General features: G+C 42.6%; 1 protein-coding gene across 1 annotated transcript in view; it reads right to left on the reverse strand.

The window, feature by feature from the left end:
- The window catches only part of LOC114001925 (protein alan shepard-like), a gene marked incomplete at its 3' end in the record, with an annotated part of 384,849 nt that extends 374,650 nt beyond the window's left edge, over positions 1–10,199 (reverse strand). The window contains exon 1 of the mRNA XM_027747507.2: positions 9,488–10,199. Within this exon, the coding sequence (XP_027603308.2) occupies positions 9,488–9,667 (180 nt within the window). The remainder of the gene's footprint in view (positions 1–9,487) is intronic.
- Between the last annotated feature and the right edge of the window lie 3,376 nt (positions 10,200–13,575).

Here is a 13,575-nt window from a genome sequence, read left to right on the forward strand (position 1 = left end):
CTTTAGGTCCCTTTCCACAAAGACTTACCTTGAGCATGTTAGTTTGGATCCCAAAACAGATTTTCTGCTATTGGCTCCTAAAAATGAGTATAGACTCAGTAATAACGTCGATGAGACAACCATCATTAGTTAATAGCAAAGAAGAGGTGTCAGTGGTGCTTGAGGCACTTGTTGAAATCAATTAACACAGACTCTAGGCTAACAGAACAGGCAAAGGTTCCACACCATTTTATTTTCATTCTCCAGTCAATGATAAGAATCCTTTGCAGATGGTCAAAACTGAAAGAAAAAATACTCATTTTATTTTCCCTGCACTTGTTGATCATATTACCACTTCAAAAACCTTGTGTAGAGTAGCTTTTTGAAAAGAATAAACTCTGTAACCACAGGACGAGGTGTTTGATGGAATGAACTCAGAAGCCCAGGAACAGTAAGTGCATTAACCAAGCTTTGTGGCTTGCGTCTGTAATTTTTATTCACCCAACACTTGCTTTTCAGTCAAGGAAACTACTTCTATTCTGCTTCTGTAACAAGATTGGCCTTCATTTCATATAATGTATAATAAAAATAACAGCTGTATTTAAACACATGGCAGAAGCCATTAGGCATGGAAGAATTACTCTTTTTCCAGTAAATCATGGCTGTCTAACAAATTTTATACATGACTGTCCTTGTCCATATTATGAGCCAAATTGTGTCTTGTTTTATCCCAGTTAAGATGCACTGGTTACTAGAGTTCCTGGAACAATTAATATTCCCCTTATAGCTCAAAATGCAATGTGGAGAATTGAAAAAAAATAGAAGTTTTCATTATAAGCAGAGGAGAATTTCAGAGCCTTTCAGAAAAGATGACAAGTAAGGGAGGAAAGAAACTACTGTAGAATACTTAACATCTGTATTATCTTTCATATCTATTTTTTTTTCTTCTACACATTTAAACATCACATTAGAACCTGATCCGACCCCTACTTTTATGGAAATTATTATCCTGCTCCTGTTGTCATTTTCCCATTTATAGTTGCAGTCCCATTTTGTTTACTATTTGGGTGTTTTCAGAGATAAGACATTAGAAACCAGCAACTCTACTGAGACTCTGCAATTTTTTACACCATTACCAGACAATTACCACTGGCAGCTAGTCAGTACAGAAATCCACCTAGTACAAGGTGCTGGGAAATAATCCCAGTCACTGTATAAGCAGTGTGGCTACAGCCAGACAGAGAACAAGCAAGTATGGAACCAAACAAAAATTGAACCACTTCACACATCAGTAACTATATGTCTCTCTTAGCTTAGTGTCCTAGTTAGAACAGCTGGGACCAGTTCATCACTGCATGGGTGTAACCCAAAACTGTGCATTCTATAGCCTTCCATGCCATTTCCCAGAAACTGTTATCAATAGACCATTTACACCATCTGCCCAGGGCAGGCCTGACTCCTTAGGCTATAAACTGGGTGTTAAGAGGCCTGCGAGATAGGAGAGTGCCCCCTGTCCTCACACCCATTGTGGAACTCCCCACCCTGAGGGACGTACTGGGCATTCCCGCCTGAACTGGAGGATATATAATCTTGAGGTCTTGGGACTTTTTTAACCACTCGTGGGATCCAGAGGAAGACTGCAGACCACTCAACCAGACTGCAGACCACTACTCTCAACCAGACTGAGACCATCACTCTCGACCGGACTGCAATCACCACTCTTGACCAGACTGCAACAGCACTCTCACCAACAGGTTTTTCCCTCTCCTTTTACTTTGGACTCAGGGGGCCCAACGAACACCACTCTGTTCATGCCCCAGGGTGCTGGGTTATGCATTTGGGTTTTGTGGGTTAAAACCAATTGTTTGTCTGTATAATCGTACTTACTGTATTATTTTATTAAATTGTTTTTCCAACTTATAATCTCTCTTTTGAGTTGGGTTCATTTCCCCTGCTGGTTTACCTTTAAACCAGCACACTTAGGCAATTAAGTAAATCATAACCTTGATATAGTAAAAATTATTGTGCCGTAAGGATGCAGTATGACACAGTAAGTTTTTACCACAGATAGAGATGGTCTAAAAACACAGAGAGCATCTAGGAAAACACTGGGAATAGCATGCAACAACATGGTTATTGTTCGTTTCTAGCTTCATTGATTATCCATTGTTTGGAGACTCAGATTTGTTACAAGCTGGCATTCAACCCTTGGCCAGGAATTCCTGTGAATACTGGGCTTTTGAGAACAAGCTCTACTTAAGTGGGAAGGATATGCCACACATTGGCCAAGCTCACGGCTGTCATATGCAGCCCTGAATAGAACTGCTTTCCAGCCTCAGCACACAGGCATGAACACATACCACTGCATCTGAGTCAAGGCAATGTCCCAACTGCTCAAGAGGAGATAACAAAGCCCTTTTCAGCGCTGTGTCTTCCTTCAAGTAGGAATCCTCACAACTGTTCTGCAGCCAAGACAAAATTGCCTTTAGCCAGAGAGTCAATTCTGTGTCTTCTGCATACAAAACTTGTGGTTGTGCTGCCAATGACTCAAGAGTGTTGTTTAGCTCCCACCCATGATGTTCATTGTTTATGTCCCTGGATTTGTTACCTAATCAACTACATATGCACTTAATTTCACTTTGTATTAACTCTAAGCACTACTTACTTTTCATGAAATCTCTCTATTACAATTGAATATCTCAATGTTTACCCCAGGAACCAGTCAGAGTGTGAACACCTTTTCAAGCTTCATCCACTTATTGATCAGTTGGGTGAAAAATTTAAACAGTTGTTCACACTTTGCCAAAACATTTCTCATACAAATTATTTAAGGGGACAACTATTTTAAATAGTGTATTCTTCTCTCAGAAATCTTGTGTTTAGTAAAATTTTAAAGAATCATTCACATGCACCATCATGTATGTTGTTTTAGTACAGACACAGGTAAAGCAGAGAAATCAATTGCTCACTTTCCAACTTTATGTTTTAATATAAAACCCATGCTGAACCTCATTCTCCACATTCCAGATCCTCAGTATATCACCTGCAAATAAATACGTATTATATGTGTATTTACCATATTGCACTGGTTTCATCTGGGATACAGTTAATTTTCTTCTTAGTAGCTGGTACAGTGCTGTGTTCTGGATTCAGTATGATAATAATGTCAATCTACTGTTTACATCTACTTAAGGTAAGATTTTTCCCATATCATAGAATCATAAAATCTTAGAATGGTTTGTGTTGGAAGAGACCTTAAAGACCATCTAGTTCCAATCTCCTTGCCATGGGCAGCGACACTTTCCACTATACCAGGTTGCTCAAAGCTGGCCTTAAACACTTCCAGGCATGGGGCATCCATAATTTCTCTGGGCAACCTGTTCCAGTGCCTCACCACTCTCAAAATAAAGAATTTCTTCCTAATATCTAATCTAAAGCTACTCACTTTCAGTTTAAAGCTTTTCCCTTTGTCCTATCATTCCATGACCTTGCAAAAATTCCCTTTGCAGCTCTCTTGTAGGCACCCTTCATGTATTGAAAGGCTGCTGTAAGGTCTCTGCAGAGCTTTGTCTTCTCCAGGCTGAACAACCACAACTCTTTCAGCGTGTCACCACAGAAGAGGTGCTCCAGCGCCCTGATCATCTTTGTGGCCTCCTCTGGACTTGCTCCAGCAGGTCCATGTCCTCCTTATGCTGGGGCCCCAGCAGTTCTCACAAGAGCAGAGCAGAGGGGGAGAGAATCACCTCCCTTGACCTGCTGGCCATGTAGGAAAAAGAATTCACAGAATACGAGACAAAAAGTAATTTCAGAGATATGAAAATGATGGCGCCTGATTTCCAACATCTTTTCTCCTTTCGGATTCTCTGATGTGTAATAAAATATGAGCTTGTTAGTCTTGCCTTCACTTTAGGTACTAACAGTATCTGTCTTTCTATTCTTCGAATCTGCTTGCTTTTGTAACAGAGGCACAATTATCAGTTCATCTAAGGATTCATCCTCTCACTAGAAGGCAAGAGAAGAGTGAGAGGCAGAGTACATGAAATGCATAGAAATGCAGAAGTAGACCTGCCTGCAAAGCAAGACTTTCAGTTCACAGTGAATTTCCTCTTTTTGATTTTTTTTAATCTGAATTTTTTATTTAGTCTCCTCAAAGCAGATAGCCCTTGGGCCTTGCTCACCGAAACAGGTTAATGGCACAGTTAATAGCTTTGCTGCCTGCATCAGCAATACAAAGGACTAAAATATCCCTTCCAGAGGCACCTGTCAGGCACTGTGGCTCTGGGCAACCATTCCAGGCAGATGTGTCTGGGAGTCTCCCCACAGTGCCATGAATTAGAGCCTGCTCCAGAGCTGTGACCTGGGAATGAGTAGGACAAGCATCTGAATATGAGGGACTCAGAACGTCCTGAGTCTTTGGCTTTGGGACAGGCTCACCACCCAGGCAGCCACCAGGCTCTGGGAACTCTGGAAGAACAGAGTGATAGCTTTTTTTCAGACCATTTCCTCAGGAAGACATTGAACTATGCAGATCAATACCAATATCATGATGGCCCACAGCATGGCTGGGAACAGCTTAAGAATGAAGAATAGGTGCTTAAGAGTGGACCTGAAAAGACAGAGTTGATGTTGCTGGGCTGAGGAATGATTTCTGAAATCTTCTTAGCAATGATTTAGAGAAAGACACATTATTCTCCACCTCTGTCTTCACTTTAGAGATACACTGAAATTTCTGTCTCACATCAAACTCCCAGAATAGCAACAGCCTCAAGTATAATTTTTTGCCATGTCTGGGTAGTGAAGAACTTGTCCATCCAGGCAGACAACGGCCAGACCCTGACTATTCATGCCTGCATTACATCTTGGCAAGACCATAGCCCATGATACACCTGGCACAAAGCCTTCCATACTTGGAAATTCCAGCTAGTACAAGATGTTGCCTTTTATACTGTAATGAGGAGAAGCTGCTACCATCAGCAAGTGGTAGTGTTGTCTATCTCTGCTTTCTTTGTCCCACTCACCCATATTGGTTCCTTGTATCCATTACTGATTTCACTTTCAACTTTTGGTTCCTAACTTCAGGTTGCTCAATGGGAAGGGTTCAGATTATCTGAAAAAAAGCCACTCAAATCTCCAGAAAACAGACAGTGGTTGACAACTACTCATCTGTGCACAATGTAACTGCCTAGGGTAAGATAAGCACATCTGACCCGAGACTGGAGTGATCTACCCCCTAAAAGAAACTTCCCACAGTCTGCTTCAAGCATAAACTGCATTTCTTAAGCCTTCTGCTCTCTAAATGTAAACACACGGTAACATATGGCTTTCCAAATCAAACAAAATTAAATACATATGAGAAATTATTAAAAAAAGAATTGCCTCTGAAGTGTCTTCCACTATTCCTGACCTATTGCTTGTGAATGATGAGTGAACAACCACCATATTGTTGATAGTAGTATACTTGTAAATACACTAGCAGAAGGCTTTCAGAGGCTGATGATTAGATCAGATCACGTGTACAGCAGAACAGAATTCCCAAGTTAATACCAAGTGCCCTTCCCCAAAGCACTCAGCTTTTCCCCAGCTCACACCTGGGAACCACTCTCACACAGTGCTATCAAAGGTGAGCATCCTGGGAAATAACATACAAATAAGCCCATAAAACACTTCAGAAGTCTTTTATCAAACACTGGCAAATTGGTTTTGAACCAGAATACAATGTACCCAGCCCAGGTAGGCTTGCTTTTGCTATAACCTCGGTGTGCTCATTTCCATGTAAATACACAGAAAGTTCTTCACTTTGGAGCTGTTTCAGAGGGGTTTATATCTGGAAAGTGGGCATAAAAGTGAAAACTCTGGGTGTGCTTGTAAATGATTTGTGGATCCCACAGAGATACAGAGGTCCCCCTCAGTATGCAACATTACATTACCAAATCCATACCTCGAACCAACTTTGGAGAACTTAGGGGCTACACAGTGCTTTGGAAAATGAAAACACTGTAACAGACTGGTTGTAGCCAACGATTTGAAAGTCCTAGCTCAGGGTACCACCCCTGGGAAAATTCTGGTCATAACATCAGCTGTGACAAACGTCACTCATAGTCACCAGCCTGCAAAGGAATTGCAGAGCTGCCTTCTACTCCCAAAGTGCTCCCTACAGTGATCCTTGCAAAGATGCAATCACTACAATATAAGCTGGAAAGAATCCTCGGTAAAGTTTAGGGGCCTGTGTCCCTTGGCACTGAGTCACAGAGTGGCAAGATGGTGTGAAAACTCACCCACACAACCTGTCACAGGCATCAGCTGCACCTCCAGCCAGGAATGAACAGCCAGGATTGCACGTTGTTCTCTCCCCCAGTCACTCACATTGCCATACTGGAAAATATCAACATGCTGCTGTATACAGGGTTAGACCCACAGGCTTTTAACTAAAATAACAGAAAACATTGTAGGAGTGTTGAAAAACATTTTCTGATGTGTTTTGCTTTAAGAGAAAAAATAGTATCCACATAGAGTCAGCTGTTTTCTAAATCTTGTACTCTACTATTTCTGCTTAATTTTCTCCCACCTAAATGGCAACTATGCTTTACTGTATACTTAATATATTATAAAGTCAATCTTCATAGTTTCTCCTCATGTATCCGTTAGAGACAGTTTCAACACAAAAAGATATATGAGAAGTAACTCAGGTTTTCCTCCAACAAAGCACTTAAGCACACATTTTGGCATGTCAGTATCCCAGTTGAAGACAGTGGGATATATTTCAAGTTACACATATGTTTCAAAAGTTTATTGAAGTTCAAAGATAATTAAAAAAAAATTAACATACAGCAGGAAAAAAATCCCTCCGATACCCATATAATTGAGACTACGGTAGTAGCTTCTACTGAGATTCCACAGACTTAAGAAAATACTTGCTTTGTTTAATTCAGCAATATTCTGTTTGGATGCTGTGACAAAAATACCTTTATTAGAACATAAATTTGACCCAGCTCCATTTAGATTCAAGTAAAACTCTTTTTATCTCCACTGAAATGGAGCTCAATGATTAAATATAAGATTTTTTTTATAATTAAAGCATGATCCCCAAAAAGCAAATTGACAGTGAAATCATGAGACATTGCAAGATCTTAATAGTTAGTTATTCATAACTATACACTTGTCAGGAAATGATGTTCTAGTGTCCTGTACGATTTGCAGGTAGAGCACTCACACTTCTAGGATGTATCAGTGTGCCTCTGATGTTTGTTTAAGGGTCAAATAAACAATGATACTGCTATTTCATTCAATTCAGAAAGTTCTTAGATGATGTTTCCAGCAATGCTTCAGTCTAGTTTTGTGGTTGATGGGTTTTTTCCACAATAATGTTGGATTTTACTATCATTTTAATGGGTTTTCCCCTTCTCATTATATTTCTGATGCCACTATTTTACCAGATATTTGAAATAGTTCTGCAGTAATAAGAAGCACTAGTTGTCCTGGGACAGCATCTAGGAAAGATACATATATTTAGGGAGGTTTGAAATATCACAGCACTTCCGAAAAATACAAGCTAGTCATTGCAACAATCATGGCAATGGCAAGCTTGGAAAAGCTAATTGTGGATTTAATTGTGGAGTTAAAAAAGAGGAGTATATTACAGTACTTTAGCATGGTTGTAGCTAGGACACACACAAAAAAAAAAAATAAAAAAAAAGGTAGTACTTTTTTTCCATGTCCAGAAAATGCTGGCAAATACAGAATAAAACAGTGCAATACTGAGTCATCTTAACATGTTAATTAGCCACACCACAGAGAATCAGGCCTTCTCTGGTGTTCATTCACCTTCAGTCACACCTTGTTTGCCTTCCTTGTTTTACCATGACTGGTAAAACATTAGACAGACTGTGTGGTATACCAGAAAGTAACTATTGAGCATGGATTTCTGCTGATGGCAGGGTTTTTAAATGCTCGAGACAGTGGCACAACGAAGTCATATGTAAATGGCAACCTTGGCTCTACATTTTAATTATTTTGAAATAAAATAATTTCAAGTTTCAGTAAGTAACACAATGCAAGGGAAGGGATCCTAGAAACAATCAAGCACACACAAATCATTCAACTGCGTACAGTAGCATGCAGTCACGACAGAATTAAATATTCATAAACTCAAAGGAGAGGAAATTCTGTGTTCATCTATCACAATATGCAAACCATCAGTTACCATTTTATAAACAAAGCCCTTGCATCCATCCACCCTCTTAAAATGTACGGGGCCTGTTCAAATGATCCGTCATCGATACTCTCTTTTAATTAAAACAATAGAACAGATTTTACTGAACGGTAACAAACCTAGAAGTGTAGGAGGTAAATGCTGAAAACTCGGGATCTACAATTACAGATAGAATTTTTAAAAAACACCTTGTATTTCCCAAGATAACTGGAGCTCTAGTCATGCAAATATGTGGTGTGACATAGTTGTTGCATTGATTTATTGCATTGCTGGTTTACATTCCTTCATTGTGTTACTGTTCCCTTACACATTTGTAACAAAATCAAACTATAGTAAAACTAGTTGAAGATACACGGCTCAAATCCAGTACACTGCATTTCTTTTTTACATTTACTTTAGAATTATAATCTGTTTGGGGGTATCTGTGCATTCAGAGAATTACTAGGATTTCACTAAAATATAAACGGATGGGTTTTACAGTCTAGCACACACGGATCACACCTTGCAACCATCACCGGATTACGATGAAACTTACACATTTATCAGTCTCTGCCTGTTACAGACCTACAGCCACAGCAGAATTCATCGGCTTCAGTTTAGCAAACCCATGCCGAGAAAAATGAATGGAAATGAAGACAGTGCCCACAGACAAAAGCACTGATCAATGCACTCCGCTGACATTATCTTAATGGCAACCTTTTTCCATCCCATCCTCTCTACTTTCGATCCTCCCGGCAGCAGACACATCCGCACCAAAGGGTGCGATCTGACCCATTTCTCGCTGAACTCCGTCACCCGCAGGTTCTCACTCGGCAGCGAGCAGCCGTCCCCCGGTCCGCAATGACACAGCAGGGCTGGAGGGACACAGCGCCCGGGCTCCTTCCCCCAGGTGACTCGCCCCTCGCCGCCGGGTGGGAGCCGAGGGGAGACGAAGGGAGGGGAGCGGCGGCCCCGCCGGTCGCGGCCCCTCGAAGTGAGGTTAAACTTTGGCGGCGGCCCCCGGGCCGCTCCCGCCGGGCGGGCGGGCGGAACAATGCCCGGCGCCCGGGGCCCGGCGGCGGCGGCCCCGCGCTCCCCGCCCCGCCGCCCCCGTGTCCTCAGACAACCCCGGCCGCCGGCCCCCCCTCCCGCCGCCGCGCTGACAAAGGGCGGCGCGGGGCTGCCCGCGCCCGGGGCCGGCGGGGAATGGGACCGGGAGCGGCCCCGGGAGCGGCCCCGCCCGCCCCGCCGAGCGCGGCCCCGGGCAGCGGCCCCTCGGGCGGGCGCGGCGCCGGCCGGCCGGCGGCGGAGCGGACCTACCTTTTTGTCCTCTTTCTCGCCGCCGTGCCTCCGCTCCGGGTGGCCGCTGTCGGCGGCGGGGGCCGGCTCCGCGGGCTGCCCATCGCGGTGGTGCGGGCGCTGGTGCGGGCAGCCGCCAGACCCCGCCGCCGGGGGGATGGGCTCCGGGCACGGAGAAACTCCCTTAACATCCATCTCCATCTTCCAGTTCACTGTATTGCGAGACAAAAGCAGGCAAACACTTTCCACCACCCCGCGTCTTTCTTCTGCTTTCCTTTCTCTCTCTTTTCTTTTTTTTTTCCTTCTTTCTTTCTTTTTTTTTTTTTTTTTTTTCTCCTTCCTCCCTTCCTTCCTTTTCCCCCCTCAGGAGGCCGTGACACGCATGGCTCTGGCCGCCGCTGCTGCACCGATCCGGCGGCTGCAATTCTCCCCTAGATCCTCCAGACTTTTGTATCCAGCGTGCGTGTGTAAGAGTGAGTGTGTGTGTGTGTGTGCGTGTGTGTGTGTGTGCGTGCGCTGTCCTTGGCACGGCGGCCTTCAATCGCCCCGAAACAGCAAACGCTAACTAAGCAGATCTCTCGCCACGAAGATCAACTCCCGGCCCCAGCCTAATTGTGGTGGTTATTTACTTTACGCTATCTGTGTCCCAGGCCCGGACAAACCCTGCTGGCTGCAGCCCTTTGAACAAAGTTAAGTGGAGGGAGCCGAGCACGGGGAGGGGGTGGGGGCGAGGGGAAACCACCGGGGTTTAACACGGGGGAAGTGACAATAACCCGGTAATGTCAAGTAAAAGTTAAACCTCCCCCTTCCTCCCCTCCCCCTCCCCTCTCCACAGCCCAGGCAAGCGCAATACAGCAAAGCAAAACAAGCGATTTCAGACCTGTGCAAGGTGCTGGTGGCGAGAAGAGACGAGCATTTACCCGATTGTTGCTTTTATTTTATTTTCCCCTCGCCTCTCCCCCCCACTCCCCCAGCACCACCCGCTATTGCAAATGTGGGCTCCTTGATGTTAATCTCCTCTCCGCGGTCTGAGTCTATGCGTGTGACTGGAGCTCCCTCTCTCTCAGGCTGCCAGCGCCACGCAGCACTGCACAAGGAGAACTGGAGTAAGAAAAAAACAAGAGCAAATCCAGGCTGGAAGTCTAAATCAGTACTAGCCACCGGCTCTCCGATTTTATCAACACAGATAGAAGAAGAGAAAAGAAAAAAAAAAATCTGTGTAAGTTGCTAAATCATTTGTGACCGCAGTGCACTCACGACTGTTATTCTTTGTGTTAGCTTCCTTCTCAGACTGAAGTTAGACATGGTAGGGAAAAATGCTATCTTATTAAGAGTGGTTTATACTAAAACAAGAATTTCTTTAGTGGTGCCAGAGCCAAGCCAACTCTTTGACTATTTCCCTTTTTATCTCAAAGAGATGAATGGTGAGCACAGACCTGATCATTCTTAAATCAGGACACCATCAGGTGACCAGTCTGCACTTCTAAATATAACACCACATTGTCCTGAGGAGCAGCTGCTCTGAAAGTTAACTGGAAACATCTTCTGAGATCCTGCAGTGCAAAGATACATATCTGATCTACACCTGATCTGTCTGATGCATGTACTGACCTCTCCAACAGCAACTACCTGCTCCGCAGAGATACCCGGCCACATGCTCAGGAGCTGGTCTGTTTTACACCAGGAGAGAACCTGTCCCAGGCTATTTTGGGAAGCAGGTGACTATCAGGTACTACATGGCTCACTTTTATTCCTTGCCTTGGGTTTCGTTATCCCCCAACAGTATTGTTACTTCAGGAACCTGAACCGAACTTAGTGCTACAATATATTTGGAGAAAGGGCAAGGGCTAATCTCACAATAAAGTCTTTGTCATATACCAAAGCTGTATTTTTAAAATACACATCTCTAAAGATCCTTTCATATTATTCTCAAAGCATGTCAAATATTTGCGGGCCCTGTTGTCTACTCAGATTGGTGCAAAAAAGGGGATTTCTATTGAAATTACCAGCATCAATGTTTAAAACTAAGATAAACAGACAATTAAGCCACAAATGTTAATGTTTATAATCAAATACTTTAGACTACTTACAATCATTCATCTGTATTCATTTGTAATCATTGTAATAGACTTTATTGAAAGTCTACATTTTGGGGTGGATAGACAAACATTCTGGATACTCTCATAGTTTTGGTCTCACTAGCAAAAAGCAGTACTAGCTGCAGGCAGCCACTTTGGGGGGAAGTTTGCACAGCCCCGATGGCTGTGGAACATGTATCAAGGTAGACATGACTGCAGAATTGCCCATAACAAAGTGATTAGTCCTCATAAATGGTAAGCCACTCCACTGTCTGTCCACCTGCAGAATCACCCCCTCCTTCTACACACAACAAAGCACACAAGGAACAAAGTTCTGTCCTCAAGAGCTTTTCCAGTTTGGATCAAAGTAATTCCAGTATCATGGGCTAGAAAATGACAAATTAAAAGTGAAAATGAAAATGTTGTTCATTCAGGCACTGCAGGACACATTTATAAAAATAATTGATAAATTACATATAAACTTCCCCATGGTAGGTAATACTAAATAATCCTGCTAGAAAATAATGATTCCCAATCTACCATCTCCAGATCTGTAACGTGAAACTCAAAGCAAAACCAAACCATTTAAAATAGAGAAAAACTAACCCAAATACAAATATTTTGCCATGTGCTCTGAAGATTATTGGAGCTGGACATTGGCAGAGAACCAAGAAAAACTAATTCCAAAGGTAGGGGCCCTTGACTCAGAAAGCTCTGCTTCTAATCTCAGAGAGTTTAACCTCCAAAACCAAAGGAAGTTTCTGAGTTGGTTTGAGTGAACATGATCATGCATAAGAAGAGAAGGGTAAGCCCTAGACTACACAAAAGTCAGTACAAAGTTTTGTATTTGGCTGCTGAATTTCAAACTTCCCTTTCTTTCTTTTCTCTTTCTTTTCCATCTTTCCTTTTTTTCTGCAAGAAATTTAAAACTCTATTGCAATAAAGTTATTAAAAATAATGCATCATAACAGTGTGCTCTCAGTTGTTCCCTGCACAAACCAGATTGCTGTTATTCAATGGATTTCAAGAGAACCCTGAGTAGAATGTACTTTTTCAGCTTAAGGTAAAGTTCTGAATAATCACCACAAATTTTAGTGAAAGAAATAATGGTCCTCAGGCCAAACACACTTTGAGATACAAACAGTAACTACAAATCTAGAAGCACTAACAAATTGGGCAGGAAAACAGAATCTGAACCAGCAGGCTGACGAGATAAGCACGACCTCCTTTCAGTCTCCTCAGTGGTTGTTCTGAAAACTATCAATTTCCTCAGTTTCCTCAGTCCCAGGCAGAAGCCTGTGAGCTTTAACCCTGAATTTTTTTGGGGGTAATCACCGAGAGAAGAGTGGGACTACAGATCATGATAATGCAATAAGCCACAGAGCTGAACAGTTCATCAGTATTGCCTAATCAAAAGGTTTTGGCACCTTCAACTTACTTGGTACATACATTGAACTAAAGACATTAGTTCAGAGAATCATATTTGGAGCTGAGGTGGAAGAATGGTGAGCCAGAATCTTGTACCACATGGCAATTGTCTTGGAAGACAATGCATTGAGAAGCAGAAAGCAGGGAGACTCACTAGAGGGCAAGCCAATACAGACCAAAAAGGCTGCATTCCTAAGAAAACAACATTGTGTTGAATGCCTTTCAGATGTGCTGACAGAATGAAAAAGATTAGCATGGGTCTTTCATGTATGTACGCTGTGGTGAAACAGGATATAATTTAGATTCTATACAGAATAATAAAGTACATTACTGAATATGGACTGTCTATTGCTATACACATGTATTAAGAATTTCTGAGCCCAGATCTACTGTTCATTTTTCAAGAGAAACATCATTAAAATATTGCTGCTGAAATCAATACTCATACATACAACTCATTTACACACACTCCATGTTCTTGCATACTTAGCAGTTGTGTGTTGTGCTGTAAAACAGGTGTAGGTGACTAAATAGATTCCAGAGACACTGACGTTCTAAAATGCAACAGGAAAACCTTTCATGACCGAGTACGTTCTTCATAGC

This window comes from Pipra filicauda, unplaced genomic scaffold, assembly GCF_003945595.2.
Source record: "Pipra filicauda isolate LSUMZ 115617 unplaced genomic scaffold, ASM394559v2 scaffold250_size1122263_pilon, whole genome shotgun sequence".
Taxonomy (NCBI): domain Eukaryota; kingdom Metazoa; phylum Chordata; class Aves; order Passeriformes; family Pipridae; genus Pipra; species Pipra filicauda.